The following is an 18,451-nucleotide window of genomic DNA, read 5'->3' as shown; positions in this document are numbered from 1 at the left end:
CATTGTGATTGGAAATAAATGATTATTATTATTATTATTATTATTATTATTATTAATTTAACACCAGATCCTTTACCCTACAAAACCGGAACACAGTAAGGTCAGTATGGGTAAGCGTAACTAGGGGGTACGTGTGAGACTGCTCTTCGTATCACGAAAAATAATTGACCTTTTCATTTAATTGCCATCCCAAATTTTCATTTAAGTATCCACTAGGGACTTTTTGAAATCAGAGTAAAAGAGAATAATTTCAGCACCCGTTTTATAGAGTGTAAACCAGGTCAAGAATCTTTTATTGTATTTATGTAAGTAATATAGGTGACAAGTGATTGCTTGTTGTACGTAGGCGTAGGTAACATAATCTTTGCATTTTACAATCAAAATACTTAACTGTCGTGCATTAGCGACGTAGTCACACTTGCCTCGGTTCGGGAAGTGTGTCTAGAGTAGCACTTTCAGTTTTAGACCTTAATAATAAATTATTAATGTTTAAATCAAATCAAAAACATATTATTTTCAGCCAATTATGAGTCTTATTAAATATTGCCTTCAGAAAAAGTTGAAAACTCAACCTTATATGAGTTGATTTTGATGTTCAAAATAAACTTCGTAAAAAGTATGTCACACTTACCCATACTGACCTTAATACTAATAAAATCAAGGAGCTCTACTGCTACTAATTATTACATAACTATTGCTTTTTATTATTTGAAGGGAGAGTTTGAAAACCTTCGATTTCGCATAGGAAAAGTTCAGAATCGGAAATTATTATAGAATAAAATCACACACAATTCTTTCTTTTCATCTACCATTTATCAAAAACTTAATTACTTTATTTATAAATCATACGTATCAATAGGTATTTTGTAAACTTTATTATAATTGGGCCAGGGAAGTGTTACTCCTAATTAATGATGACTTCACCACCACATTGATGCACTTTGTATAAGCACCGCGGAATATTATGGTTTTTATAATAAAACAAGACTGTACGTTTTTTTAGGATATTGAAGGATGTTATAAATATTTTTAAAATAATAAAATATACGCATAATTAACAATGTCGATATTAATATTTTTTATTACAAATGAGAAAATATTTTGGTTAAAATATTTATTTCAATATTAGGTTATATTATGTATCATTGGTTTTGAGGGCAGTGAGTTAATGTGTTCTCACACCCAATTTGGTGACAGCTAAGATTTATAAAATCTAATGACTAAACAGACTAAAGACAGACCAATGAATTGATTCAGTAATATAAGTAAACAACAGTCGACGGCGATAAAAAGATACTACAGTTTTCAATTTATAAAATATAGGCTTTCAATTCAGCATTCCTTAAAATGAGAAAATATTAAAAAGATACCGACATGATTACATTTCAAGGCATTACAAAAAAAACACAAGTATCGTAAATTTCTATTCAATTTAATTTAAAATTAACCTTGAAAGTACACAAATTGCGGAAAAATGTTTATGTCTGCATCAGATATATTCAGTCTGGCAATTTGTTTTTATAGTTTTTGTATCTATGGAGTGAATAGTGTTGTATGTATAATGTAAAATTTGTTTAGATATATGTTCATAAAATGCACGCAGTGTGGGACGAGCTCACAAGTGCTAATTGGTGTCGCGTGACGCGGCCCGTGATGTCACAGGCCGTATGATGTCGCTGTTACCCATTACCTATTTAAATTCCAATAGATAATGATAATTAATAAAAAATGTTTTGTGACTAAACTATAGATACAAGTATGCTATACTCTGCTACGGTCCACGTTATACTATTATTTTCTAGTAACGATCATATTTATACCAAACTTGAAAAAAACGATTTTCTATATTAAATAAAATAAATAAATGTAAGTAAATGATAATCTTCGGTAGACCAACCAGCTTGTAAAGGATCATAGACAGACATGTCGTCCAGATCGATCTCGTCTACGTACAGCTTACGTGTGCCATATCCTTTACGCTAGAAAAACAAGGGCTGGTTACAGGCTGACAGCTAAAATGAGTCTTAAGCTTAGGGCGCGTGTACACGCTAAGAAAAATCGCCGGGTCTTTGCAAGAATTCGTGTCGTTTCTACACACGAACTGTGTACATTGTCTATCCCGACACGACGCGCTCTGCCGATATTGTATGGGGCGGAGTGAGGTGCATTGTTAGTAAGCGAACGTTTATGTGCGTGAACGGGTGTTGCTTAGTATTCAACATATACAACAACATATTTCTTCCCGCAGTCGGTAGTAAAACGACAGGTACCTGGAAGATTCGTAATGCACTGACACATTTTACCCTACACACGTCTGTCCGAAAGCATTCGTATCGTGTACATACTCATCATTTTCTCGTCTGCAACAGACACGACATGTATTCGTTGCTAGATTCGAAAAAGTTCTTGTCGTGTACAAGACATTCTCATCTTTTTTGTAGCAGACACGTCGAATTTCATAGTGTGTACACGCACTCTTAGGTAGCTGAGCGGAACAGGGAGGGGTAACAGTTGGGTGCGCTTCCAATGTCGTGGAGGAGCGGACCGTGAATCAGCCAATCACAGTGCTCGAAATCTCTACTCCGCATCAGTGGAAACAGTGTAAGTGGAGCGGAGGGGATAGAACGGAGACTCGTGCGCTGCATTTTAGTTTAGTTAGCGATATTACATCATAAATTTCACTCGTCAACGACATTGTATGTGAGTTAAAATGGATGAGAAGCTAATTGAAAATGTCAAACAATTTCCATGTTTATGGGGTACAAATGCGAATGAAACCAAAGATGCGAATAAAAGCAATGTCCTTTTTTTTCCGAAAACATGACGTATTATCTCTCCAAGACATTGAATTTGGCTGATCGAAACATGGCTCAATGCAGTCAGTAGAAACGGACCCTAAGTTATGTCGCACTGCACAGAAGATTTTTCTATGGTGTTCACAAGTTGATACAAAAAAAGACCCCTTACGCACCGCGCAGCTACCTCAGGAACTGACTCGGTTAAGCGATAAGTAGAGGTAATGCTCAATTGTTCGTAATGAATAATTATTATATTAGGTAATGCTCGATTGTTCGTAATTAATAATTATTATATTAAATACTCTCATAGTATTACATAATACTTACAACGGTTCCTAGTTTTGCCAATCTTTTGGCTTTTCTCTTGGCTTCCTTTTCAGCCAACTCTTTTTTAACTTCTAAAACAAAATAAAAAAAGCGCCACTTAATTTTTTGAACGCGACCACAGATAAGTGACGTTTAACTGTCACTCTGGCGGAACGTCATTATTTTTGAAAACGGCGACCATGATCGATGGAAACTCGTTTTTGGACGCGTGGCTGTCAACAGCGAAAATTAACGACGGATCGCATGACTCACGAAATCCATTCTACTCGCATTAAATTTGTACTACAATTAATTATTATTTGTTAAAAATTGATTAAAACACAGTTGATTAAGCATTCCAGGTCTCATTTATTAGAAATATCTTGCCCTCATTACTCACGCATGATGGACGGGTTGGAGAAAGATCCCGGTCATCCTATAATGGATCGTAAAATTCGTCTTTTACATAATAGCTATTGTTCAAACAACCTTTGAACATTCCACTCAGCAGGCGAACGACCCAAAAATATACTCAAGAAATGCTTCAGCAGCACTACTCAGCAAGATGAACGACCGAAAACCAGACTGCTAGATTATGCTTCAACGGCACTTCACACCGACGATAAACTTAGATTTTAGAGACATTTTTTATAACAATATGATGAATTGTTATGGCTGAACCTTTGAAACATACCTCAATGACGTAAAAATTCTACAAATAAGATTTTTGAAATATTTAGTAAGTCCAAGTATGGTTGTAAGGGAGACTATGATAAACTATTTACCAACTGTAATACTTCCTTCAAAAGCAAAAGTTGAATATTTGGCCGTTATTGAAAACTATTATACAACTGAATTTAAAATTAATGTAACGAACAAGTATACTATAGTAACACTAGGCGAGTACGTGAAAATAAATATGTATGTCCAAAAGTAAATAACTACGATTGTGGCAACATTGAAGAAAAAATGAAGATTTATACTTCTTGAAAGCATGTAAATTTAGCCAACAAACTGCATAGTTTGGTGAGAAATTGTATTATCCGCTCACGCGGTGCGCTCCTCCTACCGCAAAATGGCGGCTATTTGGTTTCGCAAATTAGAAAAGCATTCAGTTTAAATACAAGTTTTTATAAATAAAAATTATTATTTTGCATTGCTAAATAAATACCCTCCGTACTACCAACAAAAACATCTCAAATAAAATGCAGTAATACACCGCAAATCCTGCACTTAAAAAGCACTAATGAAATTTTTGGTGTACTTGGATAAATATGATAATATTCCATTTGAGTGGTTCTAACGTTTAGCATGAAATTACTCCTTAAAGTATAGTTTATAAACATTTATATTCAGGTATATATATATATACCTGATATAAATATAGGTAAACTTAAAAAACGCTACTTACGGTATGTTTTCAATAAATAAACACCGAAATCACCAGCCCTAACGACACACACGATTGTCGTGACGTATTTTTGAAGTTGTTTATTTTTTTTAAATGACAGACCCAGGAATTAAAAACTTTATGGTTTGCTAGAGTAGCTACAGAAATAGCAATTAATATTAGTTCTTTTACCTATTATAACTTCGATATCCGATAAATTGGTATAAAATCATCACCGGCACCTTAAGGTGTGGTATGCGTCTACGGCTGCATGTATCGCGTGAGCGGTTAGGGAACATATAGCGTATACCGGCAAGGTCCCACGCATTTCACATAACCCGGTCCGTTGAAGCGACGGCCACCCGTTACCGCCCGTTGAGTTCGCTTGCACTCTTGTGTTATGCCAGGTTCACGAGTCATTCACTTGCGTTTTTCGCTTGCTTGCGTGGCTCGCTTCGCGCATACGCAAAGATCTGTTGCGTACGCGCAGGTAGGATGGTTCACGAGTCGCTCGGTTGCGTCGGCCTCTTGATTTGCGTTGGATTTCTTTACGTTGTGTGAGTTTGATATTTAGCAAGCTTGATATTTCCAGGCAAGCTACAAGGAACGTTTGCGGAGGACGACACCACAGGCCAATCACAGAGCAGCAGCCGGTTCGAGAATGTCGACAACTTAAACAAAGGCAAAGCGCCACGCATGCGCGCATGTCTCTCCGCAACACAAAGCTGAAGACTCGTGAACGCCTTTGCGCCGAAGGCAGATTTCTACGCCGTGTACCCAGCCAACGCAAGCAAGCGAAAAACGCACGTGAAATATTTGTAAACCGTCGACGTCGCGTCCTCGCGTATTTGTTTTGCGTGGTTTATCGGTATTCACCTGCCTGATCACTACACAAACGTAGAGTATTGGGACATGGTGCGGTGTTAGGTTATGGTATGTTGTGCAAATCATTTGCATTTGTGTTGTTGAGAAATGTCCCTTAGTCGGCGAGCTCCATCCTGCATATTGATGTTAGGACTCAATTTTGTCTTTCCGAAGCTAGGATCAAACCACCTTAATATGAAGGGAAATTTGAATTACTTTGAATACTGCTATTTAAGAAAGTAGGAAAGTTTAATAATCTCAGGCATTTTTTTAAATTTTGAAGCAGATTTGTTTCTGTCATTTGAACTGTAGCTTTTTTAGCCACATAATTAAACTGTGCTTGCTATGCTTTTGTTTTCATTCACTTAGTATAACCGAAATAACGTTATAAGAGCTAAGATGATGAAAGATTACGTAGATTGAATTTAAATTGATTATATAATTCATTTATTTATTTACCACACTTACATTTATTGATATATGTAAATTTCAGCCTGTATTAGCACCTTGAGTAAAACAAACTTGCAAGGTTCCGTAGGTGGTCTCCTTCCACTATACTTACTAGTTATCTCCTGTAGCCTAGCCGCTCACGCGATACATGCAGCCGTAGACGCATACCACACCTAGAGGTGCCGGTGATGATTTTATACCGATTTATCGGATATCGAAGTTATAACAGGCAAAAGAACTTATATTAATTACTATTTCGGTAACTACTCTAGCAAACCATAAAGTTTTTAATGCCTGGGTCTGTCATTTAAAAAAATAAACAACTTCAAAAATACGTCACGCCATTTTGCGGTAGGAGGAGCGCATCGCGTGAGCGGTTAACATAGTCTTTTTTCCCTGTGGCCTTCAGGAACTAATACTGGGCTTGCACGCGCCTGATCGTGGCGCGGCGCGGGAGTTCAATTTCCTAACGCTCAGCTGTTTCATAGAGTAGCCCAAATAAAGAGTACACCTCCATATATTAGAATTAGGATCCCGAACCGAGTGGTGTTAGAAAGGTAGCAACTACATCCAGGTTATTTTGACGAGGTGATAAAATTGACAACTCTTTGCATGAAACTTATTTTTTTGCTAGGTTATCTCTTTTGTTTACATTTTGGACATCTAATTGCTATTCAGATTATAGGTACTAACTAAGTTGATTAGTCCATTCCAAGAGAGTGTTCTCGTCCAAATTTTTTAACGTGAATTCCCTCTCCCATTCCGGAGTCCTGTAGACTACATGATTTACTTGATTGAAATCCGAGTTTTGCCTAAAAATATAAATTATTTATTGTTACTTTATTTTATTTGAATCTGTATCCAGGCATCGAGTATATAACCCTGAAATAGAAACGAAATGTCATTTAATTTGTTTGAAAACTATTCTGTCAAATCATTACGGTGACAACTGCGCTCCGATTTGCCAACCCGAATTCGAAACAATTGATGGGTGTAGTCAATTGTCTCTCATCAAATCGACCAGTTTAACTTGAGCTTTGCTATAATGGACAAAAATTGAAAAATTACTTGTTGAATTACCGATGAAATGTGATTCCGTTTGTTTTGTAATTAGATGTTTTGCTGTTTTTTCCACACCACAACGACCCATAGTTAAAGATATTTATTATCTTTATTACAATAAATACAGCATACTTTTGGAGTATACAAAGACGCACACACTGGTTAGTTGTTAGAGCTGGACTATTTCAGCTTTATAATTTTTTATTTCAGATATTTAAAAGTGACATAAGGTCCATTTGCTTGATGAGTTGCCAGAGATGGATGGCCCTTATTTCGTCTCTATTTCTGGTTATATACCATTCAACGGTAACATGGATGTATCCAGGTTACCGTTTGTAGACAATTTTCTGTGTGATTAGCATTACAATTTCTTGTGTGATATAAAGTGAATTCTTTAATTATTTAGAGGGAAGAGCTGAGGCGTAGATTTCTGTCGCCCGGGGCCAGCTTTAAATTTGTTGCTCCTCAATTTCTCAAATCTCAATTTTTCAAACACGATTACAAAAGTAATTCGTTCGGGCAGACTCCGCTCGATTGTGTTTTTGTGTTAGCCTGCCGTCACTACCTTTGTGTTGTTCTTCTCAAATAATGGAATCTATTTTCTAATTTTAAGTAAAATAAAAAATATTTGACCTAGTTCGGACTCGCCGTCGCCCGCGTCACTACGCCGTCCGGGCCGTGGCACCGTCTACACCCCCCACGCTACGCCAGTGAGGATGGTTAAAAATACGCCGTTTCCTCATGTTCCTACTGGGTGCTCCTACTGGTAGGACCAAAAGGATAAATATGTCCTCGTGCTCCTAATAATGTACTGTCACGTATATTTATATGTAATTGATATTATAGTACTCTTATGTAGTAGCAGTAGAGCTTCTTGTGAAAGAGTTCATCCAGGGAAGTACTGCCACCTTACCTATTTCTGCCGCCAAGCAGTAATGTCAGCATTACTGTGTTCCGGTTTTGAAGGGTAAGGGTGTTGGTGAAATTACAGGCACATAGGACTTGTCAACTTACGTCTCAAGGTGACGGGCGCAGTGGCAGTGCCCCTCAGATCTTTGCAATTTAAAGCTCTGAGTGGCACCGCAACTGTTATGGACAGGCGTGTAGCTTACCATCAGGCGCATGACTTGTTCGTCCCGTCACTTGATGTTATAAAAAAAAGGACAATTTACAATCTGAGCTCCAGACCGTCTTTGTGAGATAAAACGAACAGTCTCTTTATGAAAAATAGTAACAGACATATTAATAACATTATATACTAAATACTATATACACACATCAAAAGTGTCTAGGGACCAAGTGAATATTTTGAAATAAAAATTATTTAAGCAATATTTACCAAACCCAGTCTTCCAGGACGACTTCTTACTTTAATGCTTATGTTTTATTTAACCGCTTACCCCTATATTTAATTAAAATAAACTAAAATTGATGTTTTTGCAAATTGTGGGAAAAAACTCAAATTAACGGCGTCAATTAAATGACAAAAAAATGGCGAAAATGATGATTTTGCTCATTTTTATTGTAAAGATAAGAAAATTAATAATCTGTATTTCCACCATTAACACGAATCACACAATTACAGCGATTTGGCATGCTTAAGATGAGTTCATCAAAATCACTTTGAGGAATGGCCGCCCATGTGTTTTGTAACAAGTCAAAATATTGTTGTAGAGTATGTACGGTATGCATACTCGGCACAGCTCTTCTTTGAAGCATATCCCATGCGTGCTCAATTGGATTGAGGTCTGGCGATTGAGCAGGCCACGGCAGAACGTTGATACGAGCTTCGGCAAGAATGCGTGTTACGACTCTAGCCGTGTGTGGACGTGTGTTGTCATGCATTAGTTGAAATGAATCACCCAACTGGCCTCGCAAAGGGATGATAACATCTGAAACAATCCTCTCTGCGTAAACTTGAGCATTGAGGTTACCCCTGATCCAAATGAGATCGGTTCTTCCGCCGATCCAAATACCGGCCCATATCATTATTGTTCCCCCACCATATGGATGAACTTCCTGACAATATCTCAAACGTTCATGACGTCCAGATGTTCTCCAAACTCGAGTACGTCTTGTATTCGGTCTCATACCGATGCGGGATTCATCCGAAAAGCACACATAGCGCCAGTCTTCTTCCTCCCAGCTTCTGTGTTCGCGAGCCCATCGTAAACGGGTCCTGCGATTGCAGGGTGCAATAGGTGGAACTCTGAGCGGCCTTCGGGATCGCAGACCCACTTCACGTAAACGATTTCGGATTGTTTGATCGCTTATTAGCAAGCCTGAGGAGCTGTGGAGCCTCGTAACCAACATCATGGCGGTCATGGTACGATTCCGTCGAGCAGTATTTTGGATATACCGGTCCTGTCTGCGAGTCGTGATGCGAGATCGTCCTCCATGTCGCTCGGCCACGCTGCCCGTCATGCGATAGCGCGTCCAGAGGCGACTTATGACGCTCTGTGTAGTGTTAAGAGTGAAAGCCACAGCACGTTGCCTGGAACCAGCTTCCAACATTCCGACGGCTCGCATCATCACTTCTCGGGTTAAATGATGTCATCTCTCCATAATAATGTAAATTGTTTCGGTTCCGATGCTGATATTGTAATGATTTTGTCAAAACGCTATAACTCATTTTTATACAAAACCACATTGACAATCGATTTTCTTCTTATTATCGAATTTTAAACAATATTCCTTATTTAAATGTTAAAACTCACTAAAAAGTATCAATAGCGATACAAAAAAGTTAATATAATTAACCCTAATTGCAGCAATACTCTTAAACGTACTTGATCCCTAGACACTTTTGATGTGTGTATATACTAAATCTATGGTCTACACAATGCCACAAATATATTTGAGAGACAATGTATACGCTTCTATCTATGCTTCGAGCTATGCCCACCACTTCGGAAGACTCACCCTACATGCTTAAGTTTGGGAGAGAAGAGCACCCCCTAACACACGCTTTTTTAAAATAAAATGTAAGTCTGTATTTGACCTCCATCTCACCTGATGGGAAGTGACGATGAGGTCGACGATGGACCATGCACACCTAAATCTTGCCTGTTCACCCTCGCCTTGAAAAGGCCCAAGTAATAACGTTCAGGGAACACGTCTGCATGCAGCGAATTCCACTCCATAGCCGTTCGCCATATAAATGTGGAAGCGTAACGCTTCGTGCGAATCTTTGGAATATCCACAACATAGGGGTGGAACCCAAGTCTACGCCTAGTTCCCCGGTGATAGAAAGGGGAAGGCGGAATGAAATCGTGTAATTCCATCGCACACCCTCCGTGATATATCCTGTAAAATACCGATAAGCAGACAACTTCACGGCGGTGTTCAAGGCTCTGTAGCTTCGCCTCCACAAATTCCGAGCCACCTATAAGCCTCTTGCCACGGTTGTCAATTGAATCCATGGTAGCCAGTTCCCAAAAATGGCAGCAGTACTCCATGCACGTCCGGACTTGTGGTTGGTACAGCTGAAGCAACTGTCCCGGTGTAAAGCAACGCTTCACCCTGGAAAGGATGCCAAGCTTCTTTGCTGCATTTTTTGTCATGTATTCAATGTATCTGAAGTTCAAATTGGACAACATGTCCATTTCAAGTAGCTGGAGACAGTTGGTTATTGGTACGGATATAACACGAAAAGTCGGAGTCATTTCAAAGGGTCTCCGTTTTGTGGATAAGAAAACTGTGCATAAGAAAGTATTATCTAATTTTTTTTTATTACTAAAGCGAGTTGAAAGTATTATCTATTAATTTTTTTAATTCTAAACATTGACCTACCAATAAATGGACGTCGGTTTCGCGCTAAAAAGTGTCCGCACCTGTAGGGCGTTAAAATCGCATACAGAGCGCCAATCACGCAATAGTCTTCGTTTGTTCGAGTGACAGCACGGTTGTCAATCATGCAGTACCAATATATGCAGTATAAATAATAACTTGTTAAAATTACTGCAGTAAAGTGTGAAAACCGGATTTTGTATCATATTTTCAATAAACAAATATATTGTGTTATCATAGTGGTCATTTAAAAGTGTTATTTTGTACAGTTTTATAGTATTTTTTTATATATAACTCAATCGTAAATATAAATTACACAAGCACACGAAATAATTAAATAGCTAACTGTCCTTTTTCTACTCATTGCATGAGCAAAAGATGGAAAGAGACCCATTACGTCAGTTTCAAGAAGCCTATATAAACTTCTTGGTCATTTTCAATTGTTCGAACCACAAGCGATTGAAATATTTAGAACAAAGAAACTGTAGAGTAGCTAAGATTTTAATCCTATTTTTTAAACAAAAGCTAATGTTGTCTATGTAAAAAGCAACAAAATTACTCGAAAACGTAACGGTTTTGTTATAAATCGTAATTACGGATATTTGAGATTACGTTTAGTTGTAATATTGGTACATTTCTTATAGTACACGCTTATTTTCACATTTGTAGTAATAATTGTATGTATGTATCTGCCCAACTCTTTATTACACCTTTAAGTGAATTTGTACAAAATTCGACATAATAATATATATAAAAAAATTAATTAATATTTACGAGGAAGGCTATTCCATTACTCTTGTGTTCAAGTAATTTTCAGTCGAAGCTAAATATGGTGCATTTTGTTAAGTTTCCAGTAGAAGCTGAATATGGTGTTTTTGGGCTCTTAAATTGTTGTAAGCAAATTTAGGCAGTACTGCAATGACGTTACAATTTAAATTAAATGTTTTAGTTTTTTATATTTCGTTACATATCGCTACGTTTGTTAACCTAGTAACTGTGTATGTTAACCTCGGGCACTTTTTTCGTGGTTTTTGTATTAGACCCGAAGTCCATTTGTTGGTATGTCAATGTTTCTAATGCGAGCTAGTTTGCTTAATGTTATTTTGCGTCTATAATGTGTCATGTGTGTGTTTATAATGAAATTTAGTTGTTTAGTGTTGTCGTACTTGTTGACGCTTACTCCAAATGGATAGAGGTGACGAGCATGTCTACCACTACAGCTAAAGCTGTCCTGAGTAAGCTGAGAGAACATTTTGCGAGGTTCGGTTTACCCAAGCAGATCGTTAGTGATAACGGTCCGCCGTTTGCGAGTGAGGAGTTGCAGGCATTTTGTAAACAAAATGGTATTGAACAACTATTTTCGGCACCTTATCACCCCGCCTCTAATGGCCTTGCTGAAAATGCAGTGAAGCTGTGCAAGAGGGTTATTAAGAAAGCTATAGTTCAAGTTGTCAACGTAGACGCTGCCCTAAGCAGATTCCTACTTGTGTATCGCAACACTCCTCACAACACTACAGGGGATAGTCCGGCCCAGGTATTATTAGGTAGGCCGGTACGTACCCGACTCGATTGTCTTAAGCCAGACCGAGAAAAACGGGTAAATTCTTTCCAACGACAGCATCAAGCTACTGCAGACGGAAAACCTCGATCGTTTAATGTAGACGAACTAGTTTGGTTTAAATTATTTAACACCTCAGGTCCTAATACTTGGGGGAAAGGAAAAGTGTTCGAACGAATGGGGGAGACTGATTATAGGATAGAAACGTTAACAGGTATAATGCATCGGCATATAGATCAATTAAGGAAACGTGATTCAAGTGGTGAGGGAATTGCACAACGTAAGAATACGCGTATTTATCCACCGAGTTGTTTACCCGTAGCAGAAGCTACAGAGCATGCGTCGAGCTCGAGGTCGGGGGAGAGGGAAGGCACTAGCGACGACAAAATCGCGCGCCCGGCGCCGGTTCCGAACCAACACGCGGAGCAGGCGCAGCCTGGCTCGCCCGCCACTGAACGCGTGCGGCCCGAGCCATTACGGCCAGTTGTAAGGCCACCCGTTCGCTATGGTTGGGATGTTTAAAATAAGGTTTAGAATAAGGGTGAAGGTGTTATGTATAAGTGGGTATTTGCCGAAAACACAATCTGTGGTTTGGCTTTTTTCTGTACCGCAGTTCAAAAATAAACGTACTACGATTAACACCGTGTTCATTATTTATCAAATGGTGTATTTTGTTATTATACTTTTATCAGTAGGGAAATGTTTTTGCTTATAATTACTTAATATAGTTTCTATTACACCCCGGACACTCCGTACAACAGTCGAAAGTTATTTACCTCCTACTACTACATACAGCAAGGCGCTATCTGCACACGCGCAATTGTGTGCGTGAAGTGGCAGGGTTACCCATTATTTTTTCGTACGTGGTCATAGTGGCAACATAGCGAAAATTCTAACGCGAATCTCGTAGGATTATGAATGCAGTAGCAGCATGCAAGCCTTCTGCATTCCTGCAATGCGTGCTGCGAGAGACCATACGTAGGCCATACGCAGGATAGGCGTGTGTAATACTTACACATGTTCATTAGGTTTTCATATCATATCTATATCTATAATAAAGCTGAAGGTTTATTTTAAAAAAGTAAATTTAAAAGCACTATGATAGTCGCGACGCGCGCAATGAAATTGGAATAAGCGCGCGCTATTTGCTGTCTCAATCAGATCTAATTTAGATAGCCAATAACGCGCGATTATTTCAATTTTATCGCGCGCGTCGCGACTATCATGCGTGGCCATGCTACGGGGGCTGAAATGTTATATGAACAGGTACTTTTAAATAAGGTAACCAAGGTATTTGAAATTGCGCGTCCAACTTTATCATTTGTTACTTTGTTAAGAATTATATTCACTACATATTTATCGGCAATACAAATTGGGAATTTCGAACCCTCGTCTACTATATTACATCTCATTATATTGATATAATAAATCTGTATTATATATTACTCTGTATTAAATAAATGACGAAAACAGTAACTGAATGAATCTCAGACATAAGTTTTTTTACTTACCTAGTTTCATCTATAGGAAAACGGAAGAAATTCGTCTGTCTATCTCGTATAGATGATTATAAACACAGCACAACTCACGACCATTATAAATAGTAACATACAATGATGTTATATATTAACGTACTAGCTTTGTAATTAATAAATGAAAAGTATATTCAAATATCAAAGCCATCTTAGCGCGAAAACGGCTCGCCGACAGCCTTATTGCCGTTCGGTCAACGTAAAGCTAGGGAGGGGCGCAGAGTGACCGTTCTCGTTACTATTTTGTTCTCTGGTTTCTATTACATTGTGGTACAAGCTGTTTGTAAAAAAAAATGTATAGTCATTGGATTACACTTACATGAAACATAGATCCCGAATAGTTCTACTAAAAGTTTTTATCAAGAGTCCAAGCATATAAAGTCCTAATAAAAGAACGAAGTTGAAGACCATTTCGTCAATGCAATTGATAGATTTGTTGCAATGGTAGTAAAAGAAAGCACCGAGTTTAGGTACTACGTAGCTGTATGTTTTGTTGAAGTGTATGGGGCCGTATGCGTCCGAAAATAGAGGGAGATGATAGGAGGTATCATTGAATGGCAAGGAAATGTTTATTATTTGATTCCAGTGTTCCAATGGGTGCCTGTAGAATCGGCCCTGTAACATGAGATTGGTGTCGGTGAGTATAGGTACTTGAATGAGATTCTTCACGCCGCGATTGACTCATCTTAACCCTTTGAGAGGGAGCAGAGGAAAAAATCCCAATCTTCTATTTGATTTTAGAGGGGTATATCCACTTAAGTTAAAAATAAAATATGCTATGACTGCGGTATTGCGGACGAGAAGACGACCCGAAAGCTGCCCACCCCAGTCGGATTCGACGAATTCAAATTTGGCTCTGTCTAATTGGACGGTTTGTCCCTGGTAGATATACTCATCAACAACTTCGAGAGTAGAGGTTCCCACTGTTATAGGGGTGGGTGCGACATGGACATTCGACATAGGTTTCGTCTAGTCCATGTTCATTTTTAGACCCATCTGCTGGGATATAATGTTTAGATGAATTTAACTTTAGCAGTAACAATTAATGAATTATAGTTATTTGAATTTAATAATTTGAAGGCGCCCTTAGTATTATTAATTACTGCTAGTGCCCACGTACGAAAAGTACTTCGAGGGTAGCCTACTGTACTACTTACTCGAAAAATGATTACCTCTCCATACAAACTTTCACCGACTTTATTTTTGTGACAAAAAAGTGCCCTATGTCCTTCTACTAGGTCCCATCTATCTCTATATCAACATTCATCAAATTTGGTTCAGCGGTTTAGGCGTGCACAGGTAATAGAGTTACTTTCGCATTTATAACATTACTTTGGATAACAATGGAGGTAAATTAATTTGTTACTCCGCGAACCCAGTGAAGCTTAAATCGTGCTAAATAGCCGTGCTTGTGTTGAATATTTTTTCATGCCGTTAATTATCCCACCTTCCGTCTGCATAAAATAAATAACACAAGCGGAACTACAGTCACAAACCACCACCAAAAATATACCCGAGACGTGTTTCGCCTCTCCACGAGGCATCCTCAGGGGCTGTTGACTGCTCGACGCTCGGCCGAAAAGTGAGCTCGTTCAGAACGGTTGGTTTATTTATGCCCCGCTACCCCCAGTGTTGCTATTGTTGAAACCCGAAAATACCCGTAATAAAGGTGATGATGCAAAATTCAATTGTTCATTTAATAAAACCCCTGTTCTTGTACCTAATTATTTCCATCTGTTCGAAAGCACTCAGACGTAGTTCTTTTTCGCAAAAAATACTTTGTATGTTATTACAGCTTAACTTACTGAAGTTATCAAACGTACCTTAATCCAACTAGTAAAGATTATCGACGGAAACAAGAATACTATACTGTAAGCGAAAAGCCTAAAGGTCAATGATCTTTCGTGGTACTTGTACAATCTGTGATTCTCGCGTTCAGTTAAATAAGGTGAAACAAAGTGAAATATCTGGAATTAAAAAGAAAACGCATTAGTCTTCAAATTGTGGAATAGTTTCATGTATCTTGTGATACCAGATTAGTGTTTCGTGTAGATTTTCAAGAATCTGAGCACATCCATTGATGGCCTAGCTGGATCTGGGGTCCTACTTTCGAAACACGAAATCCGTAGTTACGACAGTTTTCCCACTATGGATGACATTATTAGATTTCAACTTTCGATCGAGGCTAGAACTATACTAAACACAAACTAGGATGATCCCTATGATACTTTTTTATTAAGAGCTTTAGCTTGGATATAAGTCCTTTGTGCCAAGTATTCGTTCAATTATCGAGATGCTTATTAAGTATTTTCCATTGTGGTTCTACAACATCATGTTTTTTTCTTCTTTCTCTTAAATAAGTTAGTTCTCTCGTTTGGGCTTTCTAAATAGTTTTTTAAGAAGCGGGAGTTAATATTTATGTTTTCACTTTCACTTATATCGTATTATTGCGTCCGTCAGGACGACTGGACCAAACGAGATTTACAAATCCAACTGTGTTCATTATTTACTATCTATTTTCTATTTTCTATTTAGTACCTTTGCGCTAACGAAAATATTAAATAAATAAAGTGGCCAGCCATTCTGAAGTCAGGTTGGCTGGACCACTTTACGTTTTTTATTGTTCAAGCAGTATATAATTTACTTTTTTTATATAACTATTTACTACCCAATTTCTACCTAAATATACTTTTTTTCACTAGGAAGCTTCTATAAAAAGTTATTTGAAAATAATAATAAAACGCCTTTGTAAAAATTATCATCTAAAAAAGACAGTTTATCTTCTTATTATAATTGCTAAATAGTTTTGTAGTCGCTTAGACTATGCCAACAATGGTTTCTGGATTACCTTTGCAAGCCTTAGAATAATAACGCATAGAATGATAGTTTCATAGCAAACGAACTGTCACAAGAAATCAAATTCATGTAGGCTAGTTTTAGTAGTAGATTAATTTTTGGTAGTGAATATTTATATAAAAATATAAGTTGAAACGCGTTACTTCCTTGTGAAATGTAATGTTAGTATTTATATTTTATGTTTGTCTGACGTATTTTTACACTCATTTACTGCACATTTCGTCATTTTAGCTAAAATTCTTGAGCTGTTCGCGGTGCAAGTTGACCTTGAGCACTGAAGGCTCGCCCGCTCGTGTAGGCCCATTGGGAGTGCTTCAATTTGCCTCACTTAGCGTGTGCGGACTAGGTTTCTATGCGTTATTATTCTAAGTTGCAAGCTATATTTTATAACAATTATTATATTAATTTCATTGAAATGTAAATTCCATTTGTAGGTATTAAAGAATATGAACGAATTATAATCAGTTATTTAATAATCGTTTAGTTGTCATTTGATAGTAAATATTCGACTACCCAAAATATTCAGAATGGTGAAAATAATTATGCAAAGTCCGCTTTCATAACGTCATTAATAATTAGAAATAGTAATAAACAAGTAATATAAACATATTAACGATGAAAAGAGGTAGACCATAACCATTACCGTTAGATGAAACAAAAAAGTGTGAAAGTTTGAAAAGTGTTTTTAGATCTAAATGACCTTCCTTTACCCTGTGATCCAGTGTTCAGAAATCTTAGTGAACTGTTACAATATAAGACGCCAAAAAAAGGTATATTTTCTTTTTTCGTATTTTCTTCATAATATATTTAAAATAAAATTAATCTTTGCAAAAACTGTACCAATAACTTCAAAAGCCTGCCATTTTTTTCCGTGTGATACTTCATTTGACGTTTGTCATAGGGAAGAGGTAAAGTCGCTAAATTGTAATATTGTAATGTATTTTTCAACACATTTGCTCGTAACGGGCTTCTTATTGTATCGCTTTTAGGCTCATAAACCTAGCTATTGAACACGCGTTTGTAATTATATTACAAAACGTGTGTGTAATAAGTATAGGCTTAACCGGATTAAGATGTATCTCACAACAAGGCCTATGTATTAAAACTATGCATTCTTAAATTATCCGGGTTATGTCTTTGAAATTAACTTGGTCTATTAAAAAAACAGCTCTAACCTACATATTATAAGATTCAAATTACAATGACAGTAATCCCAAACAAACAGGGTCACAGTTTTTTTTTTATTTCTGTTTAATACGGTTGTGTAGTCTTACCTTACAAATAATATTTTTATTAATAAATTTATATTTCTTATTTGATGTGATAAATATAGAAAAACATACACAATATACACCTATAAAACTTTAATTGAATAAAATGACTTATTTTGGATAATATTTTACACGAATTTGAGTGAAATAAGGACATATTTATATTATTTCGCATTGGCTGTTTAGGAATTTCACCTAAGTCTCATTATTGCCGAAGCACCTGCGCGCGCATATCCGCGACGCGGCGCCAGGCGCAGAAAAAATAACTCTGCGCGCCAATTTCCATTGATACGTTCGAAACATTTATATACGCTGTGTGTTAGATAATTACCTAGGTGTTTAAAATGTCCTGCTCAAGCACGGAAGAAAACATTTTGATGGATTTAACACCGCCCGAAATCCTCACAGAGGCACAAAACGCAAGTGACAGTTTATTACCTTCGAAATCCAGAGAAAAATACATGGCTGCATATGAAACTTTTAATTAATGCCAAATAAAGCTATTTTTCATTTCCATTTTACTCAAGTTTGTTTCATTTTCCTCGCAAATGTGTTGAAAAACGTCGTATGAAACA

The 18,451-nt window shown here is 37.3% G+C and overlaps 1 protein-coding gene across 1 annotated transcript; it reads right to left on the bottom strand.

Moving 5' to 3' along the window:
* Positions 1-1,897: 1,897 nt before the first annotated feature.
* On the bottom strand, positions 1,898-15,716 carry LOC113238065 (the record flags this gene model as incomplete). The annotated part of the gene is made up of 5 exons (XM_026474786.1): positions 1,898-1,979; positions 3,126-3,196; positions 6,502-6,620; positions 14,069-14,364; positions 15,573-15,716. Coding segments are annotated over 5 exons (712 nt in total), but the record flags the coding sequence as incomplete, so codon positions are not given.
* Between the last annotated feature and the right edge of the window lie 2,735 nt (positions 15,717-18,451).

This window comes from Hyposmocoma kahamanoa, unplaced genomic scaffold (genome assembly GCF_003589595.1).
Source record: "Hyposmocoma kahamanoa isolate Upper Pololo Valley unplaced genomic scaffold, ASM358959v1 94277, whole genome shotgun sequence".
NCBI lineage: Eukaryota > Metazoa > Arthropoda > Insecta > Lepidoptera > Cosmopterigidae > Hyposmocoma > Hyposmocoma kahamanoa.
Note: the sequence above shows the minus strand (reverse complement) of the source record. Positions and strands in the feature narration are given on the sequence as shown.